Source organism: Cucumis sativus, chromosome 2, assembly GCF_000004075.3.
Source record: "Cucumis sativus cultivar 9930 chromosome 2, Cucumber_9930_V3, whole genome shotgun sequence".
NCBI lineage: Eukaryota > Viridiplantae > Streptophyta > Magnoliopsida > Cucurbitales > Cucurbitaceae > Cucumis > Cucumis sativus.
In genome coordinates this window covers 12970344-12986680 of record NC_026656.2, presented here as the reverse complement: position 1 = coordinate 12986680, position 16337 = coordinate 12970344, and the positions used below count along the sequence as shown (strand labels likewise).

The 16337-nt window shown below is 31.9% G+C and overlaps 1 protein-coding gene across 1 annotated transcript; it reads left to right on the top strand.

Moving 5' to 3' along the window:
- Positions 1-4899: 4899 nt before the first annotated feature.
- On the top strand, positions 4900-15903 carry LOC101204147 (pentatricopeptide repeat-containing protein MRL1, chloroplastic). Its single transcript, XM_004147015.3, has 19 exons — positions 4900-5344; positions 5952-6678; positions 6837-7065; positions 7299-7362; positions 7443-7587; positions 7706-7821; positions 8350-8478; positions 8659-8832; positions 9131-9295; positions 9580-9720; positions 10636-10735; positions 10910-11018; positions 11103-11194; positions 11668-11758; positions 11937-12168; positions 12276-12368; positions 13307-13355; positions 14301-14394; positions 15088-15903. Exons 1-19 carry the CDS (start codon positions 5021-5023, stop codon positions 15320-15322), a joined length of 3309 nt encoding a protein of 1102 aa, XP_004147063.2. The 5' UTR covers positions 4900-5020; the 3' UTR covers positions 15323-15903.
- The last annotated feature ends 434 nt before the right edge of the window (positions 15904-16337 follow it).

Sequence of the window (16337 nt, the reverse complement as noted above, 5' to 3'; positions counted from 1 at the left end):
CTAATTTCTTGGAAAAATTTCTTTTTACATTAAGTATATTCTAATGACATCTTTAAATTAATTCTAACCGTTACCTGTCTTGATTTGGATAGTCTTTTAGAATTTACAGCAGGTGACAAAATTTGTTAGCTACAAGTACTCTAATTTTATCTTATAATGTTAGAAAATGAGTCAATACATTTGTAATTTTTCACAAATAACAAAAGTTTGAATAAGTAAGAAAGTAAAAATATAAACACAAGCTCAAATAATTATATAGCTTTGTATATGTGATTTGATAATACCCAATTATGAATGTTGTGTTATTTGTGAATTTTAGATGTGATGAGTTGTATTCATATGAGTTAATGTTTTATGATTAGAATAGTTGAAAGATGTCAGATGAGGAAAAACCATTAATGTTGTAGGAAAATAAAGCAAATTTACTTCCATGTATTCATTCACTTCAATTCTTAAGGCTTATGAAATTTTTTTATCATTAAAATTAGTTTTTGATGTTTGAAGATTGTGTCTTTTTCATCACTAAATTTTCAAATTTACATTGTAACCCTTCAAATGATTTAAAATTTACATGTGCACCCAAGTTAAGATTTAATTTGACATCGAATTTAAATTTATATATAAATCAATCAATTAAAAAAAATTTCCCTTTCAAAGAGTGTTTGATGATAAGTACACTTAGCTTTGAAGTTCTTAAGATCAAACTACAAAAAAGAACGTACGTATATTTTGTCGACATAAATAGTAATTTTCAATCTCTTTAGGCTCTTTTCAAATGGCCTCTTAAGATCCCTCCCGTTCAGATGATCTCGTGTTGGAATGCTTTCAATTTCACATGTGGTGCTACTAACAACCTAGTACAAAAGCTCTTCAATTTTTGTAATATAATTAGGCACGTGTATTATTTTTCAGTTGTTTACAATTTTGAACATAAAATTTAAAGAAGTATTATATATAAACTCTTTAAGCTAGTGACGTCATATTGTCCATTGTTTTCACTATTTTCTCTAGACATAGCTAACACAATGTTAGTGAATTACAAATGTACGTGTCGATCTCTATATGTTTTTTGTGACGCTTAAGTGTTGATTTCGTAAATAATTCATGTTCTTTTCTTAAACTGAGAACGTCCAACTCGTCTATTAGACACAAGATTAAAATTAAAAGGTTTGTTGTAAATTTTAAAACATCGTGAACTAGAAAAGAAAAATAAAAATATGACCATTTGAATGAATTTTATTTATTTAAAAAAAATATATTTTGAGGCAGTATTTCAATATTTGTAAACATTGACAAATTATTAGAAGTGATTGCTACAATGTCATTTTCATTCCTAATATGCAAAGAAAAATGTTGTACTAAAATAAAAGAAAAATAGAATAAAAATGATGCGGAAGAGATGGCTGGAAATTGAAGTTCTATCCAGTAGCTTCAATAATGTGATCGATTTGTTTTCTTGCATCTCATTTCCTTCCCCCCATTCTTTCTTGCGGGTAACCGCAACAGAGACATAAATAGCAATAATTCTTGGGAACAACAAAACTGTTTCGGCTAAATATGTAAATGATACCATACAAAATAAATTTAATTTTCAAGACCAAAAAGTTAAATAGTTTACGAACTGATATTGAATTTGGTTTGTGATGATTTAGTTGTGGTGAATTTTGAAAATTTGGATAGTGTCAAATGTGGTTAATAAGATGCACCTACCTATTGATTTTTTTTAATGATCATTTAGTTTTATAAATACACCAAATTAGTCATTTTATTTTCTAATTTATAATGAATTAGTCGCTAAAAAATGATCTTTCAGAAAATATAACAAAACGTTAAAATATTTACACTATATATAGCAATTTCAAAAATGAAAAAAGCTTACAGATTCACAATTAGAAATACAAAAAATGACATGTGATTAATTGACATCTAATGGTTCTAATATATTTGGAAAACGATGTTATTTCTTCCTATCATTTAGATTTGGGTCCAAATTTAAATGACGTTTTTTTTCAAGCTTCTTTATATTTGATAGACGATCTTGAACAACCAAGAGTTTGAAAAAAAAAATAGATTTTTTATATTTGGTAACCAAATAATAGTTTGAAAAAAATGAAAGAATAATGAAAAATAATAGAAGAAAGACTATGAAGAAAAAAATCACAAAAGAGAGAGAAAAAAGACGATGAAAAAAGAATGACAAATCTGAAATATTTTTAAAAAATGGTCGGATTTTTTCATTTTGTTACATAGTTGTAAATATTTTGACTGTTTGTTATATTTATAAAATTAACCCTAAAAAGACATTTTTTTTTTTATAAAATACAAAGTCTATATCATACAATAATAAAAATTGACAATTTGTTGATGTTTTTAATGTTAGATCTTAAATTATTAAAAAATCTAAAAGTATAAGAACTAAATTGTTATATGCTAAAATTCATGAACTAAATTGTTACTTTCATAAAATCTTAGAGACTAAAATTATATTGTTTTTAACCTTTGATATATATTCTTTTAGAAACATATAGTCACCACCTAATTGTAAGATCTTGAGTTTAGGAAGAAACACGAATAAACCAATATAAAAATTGATTGAGAAATTCTGAAAACATGAAAATAAGATTAAGAAATACTTAAACATAACGAAAATTAGTATTTATACCAACAATATACATTTTTCTTTTTGGTAGCTAAATCATAAGAACTTCAAAATTGAGTGTCTTTAACTTGAAACAATTTTATGTTGGATGATCTATGTAACGTTATACTATGGTAATTAAAGGTTCAACTTCCAATATCTTTTTATAAGTGTTTATAACACATAAAAATGAAATTGTTGCAACGTTTAAGATAGATAATTATAGTGACTCTTAATCAAGATTTTTGTATGTGTTTAATACTAATGCAATAATCTTGATAAAAGTAATAATAATTGGTGTTTCGTTACTTCCATAGCAAGTTTCAAACAAAACCTAATGTTATTTTATTTAATAAGATGTATTATTTGATTTCGATACTAATACCAATTACTAATACTTATAATGACACGAATATTGTTTATAAATATGTATGCGATATTTAGATAAAATACGCAAATGATGGAAAGTTAGTAAAAGAGATGGTGCATATCCATGTAATAATCAAGTAATCAGATTGATAGATTAATGACTCTCTCCTCTACAATCAAATTGCGTTTGTTGATTATAATCACGAAGTATGACATACACTTAATTATGGTTACAAAATGTTAAAAAAAAAGTAATGAAACAAGAGCTACTTTTTTCTTTATATTACCGTTGATGTATTATGCTTAAAGGAAAAGAAACACGAGATTAAGTCAATAGAAAAATAAATGTTAACAACAATATCTTAGAGTAAGTTTGAAAGAGTTAAAATCACCTTTATCATTTTTTAAAAAATATTTGAAAGATACTCCTAATAATTCAAAAAAATTAATAATAAACATCGAATTGATTACGAGTAATTAGGTGTGTTTTTATGGGATATTTTGACAATGAAAAAAACAATTTTAACATTTTTAAAATAATGCCCCAACAAAAATTACAATTTTAGTTCACAAGTATAAACAACTTAATTATTAATTTAAATATTTATTTGGTACAATTTTTGTTTGCATAAATATTCTTTTACATCTAGTTTTGTACCTATAAAATTAAAAATTTGATATTCACATCCACATCAATAATTTAATCTTGATTTTAACAAAACTTACCATTAATCATTTGAACTATTTTATTATTGATGATTTTTTAGAAAAGTTATTATCTACCAAACTATAATTATTAATGGATGAATTTCTATATAAAAAAAATATTTAAAAAATAGAAAAATTAACAAACTATCTACACTTCATGAAACACAACCACTTATTGGTTTTTCTATGAAATGTAAATATTTTGTCAAATATTCTATTTTTTACAAATTTTCAAAAAAAAAAAAAAAGAAAGAAAGATGTTCTAAAAAATAGTAAAAGCTGTCAACTTATTTATGTATACAATCTTTTTTACTATAAATTTATTCGTCTCTCACTAATAAACATTTTTGTTATGTTTAAAATTATTTTCAAAAGTTTCAGATTGAAATTTATTGAAAAAGTTGTTACTAAAACTGGACAATTGAAAATATATGAACTAAGGTGAGATAAGTGGGAGTAAAAAGACATAAAAGACTAATTGACAACTTGGATTGTTTGAGAGAGTAGAATTAACTGGTAAAAAAATTATACACTGTGAGTTTAGGAGATAAATATGAATGAATTGATATCACAACTGAACCGATATCCCAATTCAATGAGAGAGATCATGAGGACACGAAAATAAGATTAAGAAATACTTAATTAAGAGTTACTACTTATACCAACAATGTGCAATTTTCTTTTTGGTGACTCGATCATAGAAACTTCAAATTTAAGCGTGTTTAGCTTAGAACAATTCTGCATGTTTAGCTTAAAACAATTATATGTTGGATAATCTTCTAGAATATATATGAGTGGGGACAAAACATCGTGTTGATTTATATATAAGTGACGCTAAAAGAATTTGTGTTGGTCTGTCGATACCAACTTTCATTCTAATAAATTTTTAAGACAAAAAAAATATATGTTGGTAGATAGCTGGGGAAACATCATAAGTGGAATTTGGAATCTTGGTCTAGAAAGAAAAGAAGTCCCATTTCCAACCTATTTGATAATTACTAACTAAACTAAATTTTCTTTTTATCTCTAACTAACAACGCCTCGAAAATGATAATTTAAACCAACGTCTTTATTTTGATAATTTTTTTAAAAAAGCAGAAAATAAAAATCCACGTCAGCAGGAAGTGGATGAGCCAAAAAAAACCAACCAAGAGAAAGCAAGCTGAATACTACCACTGGTACAGAGTCTCTCACACAACGACCCTTCTTCTTCTTTCCTCCCCTCTCTCTCTCTATCCTCAATTCAATTCAACCATTCCCATTTCTCTAACTCCTTCTCTTTCTCTCTCTCTGTTCCACTCTTCCATGGAGGTTTTCTTCCCTTCCAACCCTCAATCCCTCACCTTCAATCCATGTCTTCCTCTCAATTCTCCTTCCTCCTTCTCCTACTCTCGCCTCCGCTTCGTCCGCCGTCAATTCCTTGGCTCTTCTCACAATCTCCGCCCTCCCGATGCCCTGCGCTCTCGTCGAAGGTGCCGGAACCTTGGCCTCTTTGTTCAATCTCCCAGGTGCATTCTCCGAGCTACCTTCAGTTCCAATCCGGTTCTCATCGTTGTTGCTGTCGTTACTTTCTCTGCTGTCTCCTTCATTTACATGAATTTAAATAGAAGGAAGAAGAATGCGGTTGAGGTATGGTGGAATTATCCGTTTAGAACTTACTCTGTTATTTGGTAAATGCTGCATTAGGAAAATGAATGGATACTGTTAAGTTTTAAGAGAGTGATTCTTGTTTAATTTTTTATTCAACAGTCGCATTGCTTTTTCTTTTTTTTTTTTGTAAATTTTTTTAAAGCTAGGATAGGTATAATTAGGATAATTGAGTTGATTGTGAGATACATTGATGTAATAGCTGCACTCCTGGTTGTGCAGTTGAAAATTTAAAGAGGATTATTTCGAACTCGAAGCAGCATTTCGATTGGAAGCTAATTTCTATTGTTGTTTGATGAAGTTAACAGCACATTGCTGTTCCTAATATTTGTTAATTGAGTTATATCTTTATTATTGAATCCTTAATTTCACTTTTGGAAGTTGCTTTTACTTGTGTCATGGATTTTTTTTATAATATTTAGTTAATTAGTTTTGGAGCACATCAAAGTTTCGAAGTGTCTTGCATAAAATATGGATGTAAATCGTCGTCTGTGATTTTCATGGACTCAACAATTTAGTTCGTTTGATTGATTTATCTGTTATTGTATTGTGGAGATAACATGTTCTCTGGATCTTGTACAAATCACAGCGTTCCCGATCTCCAAAGCTTGCATTATCCCAACTAGGTAGAGGCATCAACTGGTCTGTTGATGGTCATATGATGGGCTTTAGGGATCACCATGGCGACTTTTTGGAGCAGAACATTGCCGTAAAGGATAGAACTGAGGAGAAGAGTTATTCTGGGGAAGAAGAGACTGTTCTACAGCTTCAAAAATCTGGCCTGTCACATGAGGCCAGCGTCACTGAGACATTGCCGCCTTCTGTTTCTGAGGTTACTACTTCTAAGGATAGTGATTCTCTGTTTTCAGATGAAAGTGAAGCAACAGATCCTTCTCTTCTTTCTGCTATATTTGAATCTGGTGTCTTGCAGCCTCTTATTTTCGCCAATGACATGACTGACTTACGACTGAATGGATCTCATGTCAAATCCCACTCTGAATTGCCTGTTGTGGTTGATACAACTGAGCTTCCACCTGTAACTGGTCCTTTATATAGTGTGTATGATCAAGTTACTCAACATTTAAAAGAAGATGGTGAGCTTCTAAAAGAGGAAAAATTCAATAGTTCCAACTTTCAAATTGAAGAACCGGCTAGAGAAGATATTTACATGTTCTATGAAGATACAAAGTCAAGTAATCAAACAGAAACTTCTTCTCGTACTTCTCATCTATACAACCAAAAATTTTCTTCATTGATGGTTAATGGTGTCTCCAGAGTGGCAGAATTAGTGTTAGAGGATTCTCTTCCAGTTGCAGGTAGTTGATTTAATAGGATCATGATGGTTCTTACCTTGTTTCTTTGAATAGGCAGCAAATATGATTTTCTTTTTTGTATGCCAACATTATTTCCTTAAAAATCTTTGCATCTCCCTATTCCATATTCCAATTCATTAGCAAATGTTTTTACAACTCAGGGTATGTTCAAAGAGAAGTACCTGATGTTAGATATAAGGAAGGTTCTTCAGGAAACAGAAAAAAATCTGGTGGCAACAATATTTCAAGACATGGGGAAAGAAAAGAACCCAGTCTGCATAAAGGAAAAGTTGTGAATGGGTTACCCCATCCAAACGGGAAGCATGTTCATTACAAAAATCTTGATGTAGATCAATATAAATCATATAATCAATGTCTGAAAGGTGGAAGGTAAGTTTGTTTCTCATTTTCATGTATTGTGCAGTCAATATTTCTCCTCGGCTGTATCATGTCATGTGGTTGATGATTTATGTTAAAGTTATTTTTAAATGAATGAAAATTGGAAAAATAAAAAAATCTCCAGGACACTCCTCACTCACCAATCATAGTAGAAGTCTGAATTGATTTGTGTTAAACTATATCTGAAACTCTTTGTAACTTATTCCTTATTTGTGGTTTCTCAGGCTGCACGACTGCATCAGAATACTTCAAGATATGGAAAAAGAAGGGATATTGGATATGAATAAGGTAAAATGTGACCATTTTTATCATCTATTTCTTATGACTTATCTGAATTACAACTAATTTGTCGAGTTTTTCGGCTGTAGATTTATCATGGGAAGTTTTTCAATATTTGCAAGAGTAAAAAGGCTGTTCAGGAAGCTTTTCAGTACACCGCACTTATTCAAAACCCCACATTGAGTACATTCAATATGCTCATGTCTGTATGTGCAAGTTCTCAAGATTCTGAAAGTAAGTTAATGTATTATTTACTATCTTTTAACTCCTTCAGTGTGGAAACAATCTCAGTCTTTTACTATTTACAACCATCATTCTTTTAGGGTGCATAATTTATGCATTGTAAATTTAGGAGCTTTCCAAGTTGTGCGGCTTGTCCAGGAGGCTGGAATGAAAGCAGATTGCAAACTGTACACTACTTTAATCTCAACATGTGGCAAAAGTGGAAAAGTGGATGCAATGTTTGAAGTATGGTTTCTTTCATTTTGGTTACCTGTTCTTAGGTCTCACTAATGCTTAGACTATCTCACTGGGGGGTTTTCTTAATGGACTTTCAATACACCTTTCTTACATGTAATGAAGCTTCTATTGATTTATTGATATCTCATCTTGAACTATTGAATTTGGTAAAATTATTTTACCTCCTGTCATTTATATTTAACTTAATTCTACTTGGAAAGAAAACATGCCGAGTTTTCCAGTACTTTTAACTACAAAAGTTGAAGCATCAGTTGTCTTTCCTGTCAGTCTGAAATTATGATAGCAGTGAATTTGAATCTCACACATTTTTTAATTGGTCCATCTGACATTTAACTACTTCCTCTAGTACCTAACAAGAATGTATTATTTATTTTTTACTTTTCCTTCTTAAAAACTTCGGAACATGCTTTGAAATTGTTCCTCCATTTTAATTTGTCGAAAACTTGTATGAAAGGTTTTTATTTTTCAAGATGAGTTTCCTGTTATCATTGCATTGTCTGAGCTTTTTGCTTCTAGGTATTCCACCGAATGGTTAATGCTGGTGTGGAACCTAACGTTCACACATATGGGGCACTTATTGATGGTTGTGCAAGAGCAGCTCAAGTCGCAAAGGCATTTGGCGTGTATGGGATAATGAGGTCAAAGGTATGACCACAGATCTTAACGTTCCTTTTTTCTCATTTTATCTGGGCCTATTTGTTACTTTATTTGTATATATGGACGTGCAAACAAGGGCATGCTACATATTCTGTCTAAACGCTGAATATTCAACTTGTATTCTAACAAAAATAAGAATTCTTGCTGATAAGATATTCTGTGCAGTAGAACGTGAAGCCAGACAGAGTTGTATTCAATGCACTTATCACTGCATGTGGTCAGTCAGGCGCAGTGGATCGTGCTTTTGACGTGCTTGCAGAAATGGGGGCTGAGTTACATCCTATAGAGCCGGATCATATTACAATTGGTGCTTTGATGAAGGCATGTGCAAATGCTGGTCAGGTATGTTTTTATTAAATCTAAGGGGGTGTTTGGGCCAATGAGTTGTGGTAGTAGGAGTAGTGAACTCCACTACTTGATTGACCCAAAGAGTTTGTGCCTTGTGAGTCCCACTACTAAAAACATCGATTTTATACCTTATCAACTATTTACACTATTAGCTTTAGAAGTTCACAATTCCCCATCCTTTACCCAAACACCCCCTAAAGGTTTCTTGCTACCATTCAATTCTCCTCTCTCTCTCTCCAGTTAGGTTGTCGGTGTTGGTTTTAAGAGCAGAAAAATCATGCATTTCCTATAGGTTGATCGAGCAAGAGAAGTGTACAAGATGATCCATGATTATAAGATTAAGGGCACACCAGAGGTTTACACCATTGCTGTTAATTGTTGCAGTCAATCTTGTGATTGGGACTTTGCATCCAATATATATCAAGATATGACCAGGAAAGGAGTGCAACCTGATGAGGTATGTTATATTGATGGAGTTATGCACATCTTGCTTGGATCATGATTCATGGATGATTCAGAATCGAGAAAATAAGTTAGGGTTTGGGTATTTCTTTCTTTTTGAATGTTTATTAAGAGTGGTTCCGGATTATTACAAAACTTGATTCGACTATAACATGTGGGTAATTTAGTTGGAAGAAAGAATTTTTTTCAAGTTTTTGGACAGTCTTCTGTGTGTGCTGTTCAGCTGCCTTTTGTTTCATCCATGGGGGTGCTAATTCTCATATTTAATATCTCATGCAGATTTTTCTCAGTGCATTAATAGATGTTGCAGGCCATGCTGGTAAGCTGGATGCTGCCTTTGAAGTCTTAGGAGAAGCCAAGACACTAGGGATACGTGTTGGCATTGTGTCATATAGTTCTTTGATGGGTGCCTGTAGCAATGTGCGTAAAAATGCGAACTTTTTATTTTTTGTTCATTATTGACAAGCATGCTGGAAACTTTTAGATTCATCTCAAAAGGTCTGACTTTATGCATTTCACTTGAGTTCTATTTTCTGCTTGCATTTGTTCTCTCTCTCTCTCTCTCTCTCTCTCTCTCTCTCTCTCCCTCTCCTGGAATTGCTTAGTTCTTTGTTTTGTTGTTAGATAGTCTATTATTTTCATTTCTTTCAATTATTTATCTATTATTTTTTAAATTTCTTTGAAGTATTATATATTACGAGCTCTATCTTGACTTCAAAAACTTCATTTTTAGGTTCTTATAATAAATTTTTCCACGTCTGATACTGATTAGTGATATGATTCATATAAATGTTCAGAGTGTATTTTGACGGAGTATGACTCATCATCTTTAACTGTTTTTTTGAGGTTAGATTAGAAGAATAGAGAATACTCATAATCTTTATAAAATACGCGAGTTACTGATCTAGTTATCAATTGACTTTGAAATAGAACTCCATGATTATCTAATATGTTATAAGAGTCCATGAAACTGAAACAAGCAATGACGGACCTGGGTTTAGAGAAATAGAGAACTGAGATCCTATCCAAAAATGGTGAGCACAAAGAGGCAGGCAATGGGGCGTGTTGGAGATTTCATATTAGAGAAATAGAGAAACTCACCATCTTTATAAGATACATGGAGTTACTTTTTTCATTGCCGATTAGTTTTGAGATGGAAGTTCATGTTTATTTAAAATTTCTATCTATGGAGGCATCTATGCTGTCTTGGTCCAACATATTTTTACTTGAGGATCTTACATTTTACTATGGAGTAAAAAAAAATTGAGTACGAATTTTTTTTTGTTACCAAATTATCTGTGACAATAAAAAAACACTTTCCGATCATTGTTTCAGGCTAAAAACTGGCAGAAGGCCTTGGCACTGTATGAGGATCTCAAGTCTATGAAATTGAGGCTAACTGTATCAACTGTAAACGCACTAATAACTGCACTGTGTATGTCCCTTTTTTGCTACCTTCTATGCTCAATATTCTGATTGAAGTTATTCCACCAACATTTCTCACAAATTGAGAAATATCCACTTTAACTAATTACAACTAACATTTGCCGTATACTTTTAGAATAATGTGCGTTGCTTCTATAAGATAACATTAGAATGTCACCTACAGCTGATGGGGAACAACTACAAATGGCTATGGATATTCTAACTGAAATGAAGGAATTAGGACTCTCCCCAAACAATATTACATACTCCATACTTACGGCAGCGAGTGACAGGTAAATACAATTGGCCAAGTTTTGTATCAACGACATTAATTTAATCCTTATTCTCACTAGCATCTTTTTCTCAACTGTTTATAGGAATAATGATTTAGAAATTGCCCTGATGCTTCTCTCTCAAGCCAAAGAGGATGGGATTGTGCCAACCTTAACCATGTATAGGTGCATAATTGGTAAGTTTATCGAATTCAATTGTCTACACATGTTTTTTTATCATAAGAAACTACACGTCTTTTTTGTTTTACAATTTCCTAGTTGTTATATATTGTCTGCTGACCCACTGTTTACAAATAACAATGTATTTTTCTTTCAGATGGATTTTTCTGGTTTGAAAAAAGAAAAAAAAAAAGGAATTGAAAGAACACACATCTTTCAACTTATCATGAATTTTAACTTCTTTTGTCTCTGATTCTGGCGCTCTACATTTCTTGGTTTCAAGAATATTTTCTGGCTTATATCTTCCAAAAATTTACTTTGAATTGGTTATTTCTTTGCGTTTTTAACTTATCTTTAGTCTGATATTTTCAAAGGCATGTCTGTACTTAATAGAAACGTTCCTTTTCCTCTTGATAGATTACTATTATCCTGAGTTAATTGGTTAGCCTTTTTATACTTTTGACTAATCTGTAGTCTGATCTTTTCAAAGGCATGTGCTTACGAAGAATTGCAGATCCATCCTCCCTTGATAGACCACTCATGTCACTGGACTCTACACTGCCTCAAGTCGATAGTAAGTGGTATGAGTCGTCGACTTTTGAAATTTCTATTTATTAAGTTTTTTTTAGTATGCTGAAAATATTATGTTGGCTTCTTATTTAATCATTAGTACTTGAATATTAACAATCATCAACCACCACCTATGATACTATAGTGTAACTTCTGAGATTATTCACTATTCAAAATATCTTTCCTCAGGACAGCACAGGCCTTAAAGGTGTACCGGGAAATAATTGAAGCCGGAATTGTTCCTAGCATTGACGTTTTATCTCAAGTTTTGGGGTGCTTGCAGATTCCTCATGATCCCGCTTTAAAAAGTAGACTCATAGAAAACATAGGAGTAAGTGCTGACTCATCAAGATCTTCAAGTCTCTGCTCCTTGATAGATGGCTTTGGTGAATATGACCCTCGTGCATTTTCACTGTTTGAGGTCTGTGCAAAAATGAGGCTGTTCCCATATCTTAATGAAAATTTTCAAATTCTTAAATCGTTTGAAAGATCTGATTTTCTTTCTATATTTACCCCAACAAAATGTAGGAAGCTGCTTCACTTGGAGTAGCTCCATTTGTATCCTTAAAAGGAAATCCTATTGTTGTAGATGCCAAGGAGTTGCAGATTCATACAGCTGAGGTAAGAATTTTTTCTTCATCTTGAAAAATTGGAGCTAACAGACTAACAGTTATTATTTAATTGAGAGATAATCGTACTTCATGTACTGTACAAAGTAGATGAAATTACTACCAAAGTGCATGTGTTCTGAAATTACTAAACCTTTTGGAATTGTTACTGGCTAGATATAATTATACTTAGCTGTATTTAACTTTGTGTTAGGACTTAGGAATCACAACTAGTTTTCGAGTAGTAAGAAGTAACATTTTAACTTTGAAATTTTAAAATAGTTCCGTTTATAAACAAAAGACTTATAGATCGTGTAATTGACTTTGAGTAATTGTCAGTTACGAAGTAGATTGTATGGTATCCCTTACTACTGTATGATACGATATCGGCGAAATGGCCCAAAGGCAGGAAAAAGATCCTTGCCCTTCCTTCTCTCTCTCTCTCCCTCCCTTCCTCCCTCCCACTGAATCAGCATTTCCAGCACTTACTTCCCCGCACCTAACCATCTACGATGACTTTTTTGCCCCTTCTTTGGTATTGCAATAGAACGAGGGTGGTCTAGCATATATTTTCCACTGTCATTCCAAATTAATTCTTTTAACATAGGAACCAAACATAAATTAACACAAAGTGTAGGATATAAAAATATGACCTGTCATTAATGATTTATTGCTTGGTAGCATAGTCAATTTTCCATTCTTTTGCTTGCTTTACTTTGTGTGGATTCAAGTTGGTCTTTTTCTGTTTGCAAAAAATAAATTATTTTGTGCCTAACAAAGTAAGGTTTCTAACTAGGTATGCTCTATTGATGATATTGATGATCCACGGAGTTTTATCTTTCCATTTACTTCCTATAGTCACAATCAACACGAACTTTTGAGTAGAATATGTTCAACAGGTGTCACACCTAGTCTCATATGTGACTGAAATTTTTATTCAAATCTTGCCAGGTTTACCTCTTGACAGTTTTGAAAGGTCTCAAACATCGTCTTGCCGCTGGTAAATGGCATATACATTTTTAGTCTTTTATCTTTTAATTACTGATGCTCACAATTATTGTTTAAAACTAGAACTCATTCATATTGTTTTCAACCTCTTGATCAGACTTACAAAATTAAATGAATTTTAACTACTTTGATTCTTCCTAGTATTACTGGCCATCAAATGAAAAAAAATTCATGACGTTGAGGCTAAATTTTAAGACATTCTTCAAGGATTCCCTTCCTCTCTCCAAGAATATTCTTTTAGGGAAAATATCAATTTAATCTTGAACTTTGAGATTTGTATTAATTTAAACCTCAAACTAATAATTGTATCAATTTAAACGTTGAACTTTTATAAGTGTATCAATTTAAACCCTCAATTATGTCTTTTAGGGAAAATATCAATTTAATCTTGAACTTTGAGATTTGTATTAATTTAAATCTCAAACTAATAATTGTATCAATTTAAATGTTGAACTTTTATAAGTGTATCAATTTAAACGCTCAATTATGTATTATTTGGATACACTTATGAAAGTTAAGGGTATGAATTGATATATTCGTGAAAGTTTATGGTTTAAATTGATACAACTATTAGTTTAAAATTTAAATTGATACAAACCTAAAGTTCAGTGTTTAAATTAATTCGATTATTAGTTTAGAGTCTGAATTGATACAACTCCATAGTTCTGGGTATAAAATGATATTTGCCATTTTTTTGGACTTGTCCAACTTCTCTTATATAACTATTTTAATTCTCATCTCTACAACTACATTTTTTGGGACCACGATGATTTATTCTGTTGAAATCAGTCGATCCCTATTCACTAAATGAGATCTTGTCAAATGGAAATTTATTAGGATCATTATTATTAGTATAATGGAAAAGAAGATTCTTAGCACTTCTTGGTGATGAGGGAGTCAAATAATTTTGTATTCTGATTAAATTTCTCTTGTTCAGGTTCAAGGTTACCGAACATAATGATCTTACTGTCGAATGAGACAACGGAAATTCTCTTTTCAAAGGGGGAGAGAACCATTAATCTTTCGGGAAGGTGAAACGATTGAAACTTATGAAATCATACTTGGTTTCTTTGCTTCCTTATTTTGCACTGTGATAGCATTTTTCCACACGTTGAAATGATCATATTATTGATCTATTTATTTTCCCTCCAAGTTGATGTCTTGGCCTTCATGTTTTGTGGACAGCTTCTCTTGTTTTTCTGAATTTTAGCCTAATTGATGTTTTTCTAAAAACTTTCGATGTAATTGTTTACCATCTGTATGGTCTACGGTCAATCTTGGCTTATATTCGTCTAAAGGAAAGATATTCTTTAGTTTTTACTTATTTTTATGGATATGACGAGAACGTTAAGGGGTATCAACCTAGTTGAGATGTTTGGGAGTGTCTCCTGATCCTCATCTTTCTTTCTTATTGCTTATTGTATAATCCTCTTGTGTAATAGTGTCTTTGTTTCCTCTTCAAAAAAAGAAAAAGAAAAAGAAAGAAATCTAAATACTTTTAAGGGGTACTCTATACATTATTGAAGAGGAATTGGGAGAGTTCCATAGTTCCATTTTGATGCTATGCTGTGTTTAGTTTCTTCCTCATTTTCAATTTTTTTTCTTTTTACTTGGCCTATTTGTAATTTGGAGCATTAGCCTCTTTTCATTTCTTTATTGAAAAGTTTCGTATTCTTTCCAAAAAGAAAAAGGAAAAAATTAACCCAAATGCAATGGTTTTACAGGGTTGGACAAGCAGTTGCGGCATTGTTGAGAAGACTTGGGCTTCCTTACCAGGGGAATGAATCAAGTGGAAAAATCAGAATCAATGGTTTGGCCTTGAGAAGATGGTTACAACCGAAACTTTCCGATTCTCTAAGTGGAAAACCAGGAGAGTTCGGCACGTTTCAGTCACGTCTAAGAAAAGGAATAAGCCACCAGCAGCGTGATATTCGCATTGGGAACCTATCTTTGGATTAAAGAGGTATGCAAAAACATTAAGACAATTTAGGAATGTCTCATGCATTTTGCTACCATAAGCAGATGACTGATCAACACTGTTGAAACCATTGACCTTCCACACCACTTTCATCCAACACGCTGCGTTTTTAGAATTTCCTCGTAAATGTTAGAATAAGTAGGCTATTGGTTCTCTCAATGGCAATGCCAGTTGAGGGGGGGACGTATGGTATGATGCGGTATAGAGCTTTCGGTTTCGTGGCAAATTCATGGGAAAAGAGGAACAATTTGCAGAGCTGTCGTGAATCGATCCTTTACTAGAAATTATTTCTAGTCAAGAAATTCATGATCACCAAACTTGGTCTTCCTATATGTGAATTGATCTTCCCCCTGCTGCCCTTTACTGAGGTAATAATTTATGTTATATAATACGAAATGGTTGTCAAATTTTGTAATGCAACAACATATGACGACTTTATAAATTCATCTTTTTTTCCTTCTATTTTTGGAATGAGATGTAAAAATGTAAACTATTACCAAAAATTTATTGATCCATGAGTTTGTTCACTCAAACTGCTGAATCCAGAGAAGATATCCGGGTACGTTCCTTGCATATTTTACATAATTATTTATTAGTTCGATGAGTAAATCTAAACCTATTATCTACTCATCAACGGATCGGTCAAATTGGATGAACATTGTTTATTTTCTTGTTGCTGTCAAATTATATTCTCTTGGATTAAGTTTAGATAATTTACAATGTCTTGTTCTTTCTTTTAATGAGTTTAGGTTCAGCACACTAGAAGTTTGAATTGAGTTTGAGTTTGAGTTTGGGTTTGGGTTTGGGTTTGGGTTTGGGTTTGTGTAGAGAGTTGAAAACCCTAAATTTATATAGCATGTGGTTGAATGGATGAAATGAATGAATTCACAAACCTAAATTTATGTAGTTTGTGTTTAGTCAATTAGTATCCAATTTATTTATAAATAAATAAATATTTTGGTATGGTTTGGAAGTGATTCTAAAATGTTTGGTTAA

Coding starts and splice junctions, on each gene's coding strand:
- LOC101204147 (XM_004147015.3), top strand. CDS start 5,021: ATGGAGGTTTTCTTCCCTTCCAACCCTCAATCCCTCACCTTCAATCCA. Junction 7,363..7,442: donor GGATATTGGATATGAATAAG/GTAAAATGTGAC, acceptor TTTCGGCTGTAG/ATTTATCATGGGAAGTTTTT. Junction 11,759..11,936: donor CCTCAAGTCGATAGTAAGTG/GTATGAGTCGTC, acceptor ATCTTTCCTCAG/GACAGCACAGGCCTTAAAGG.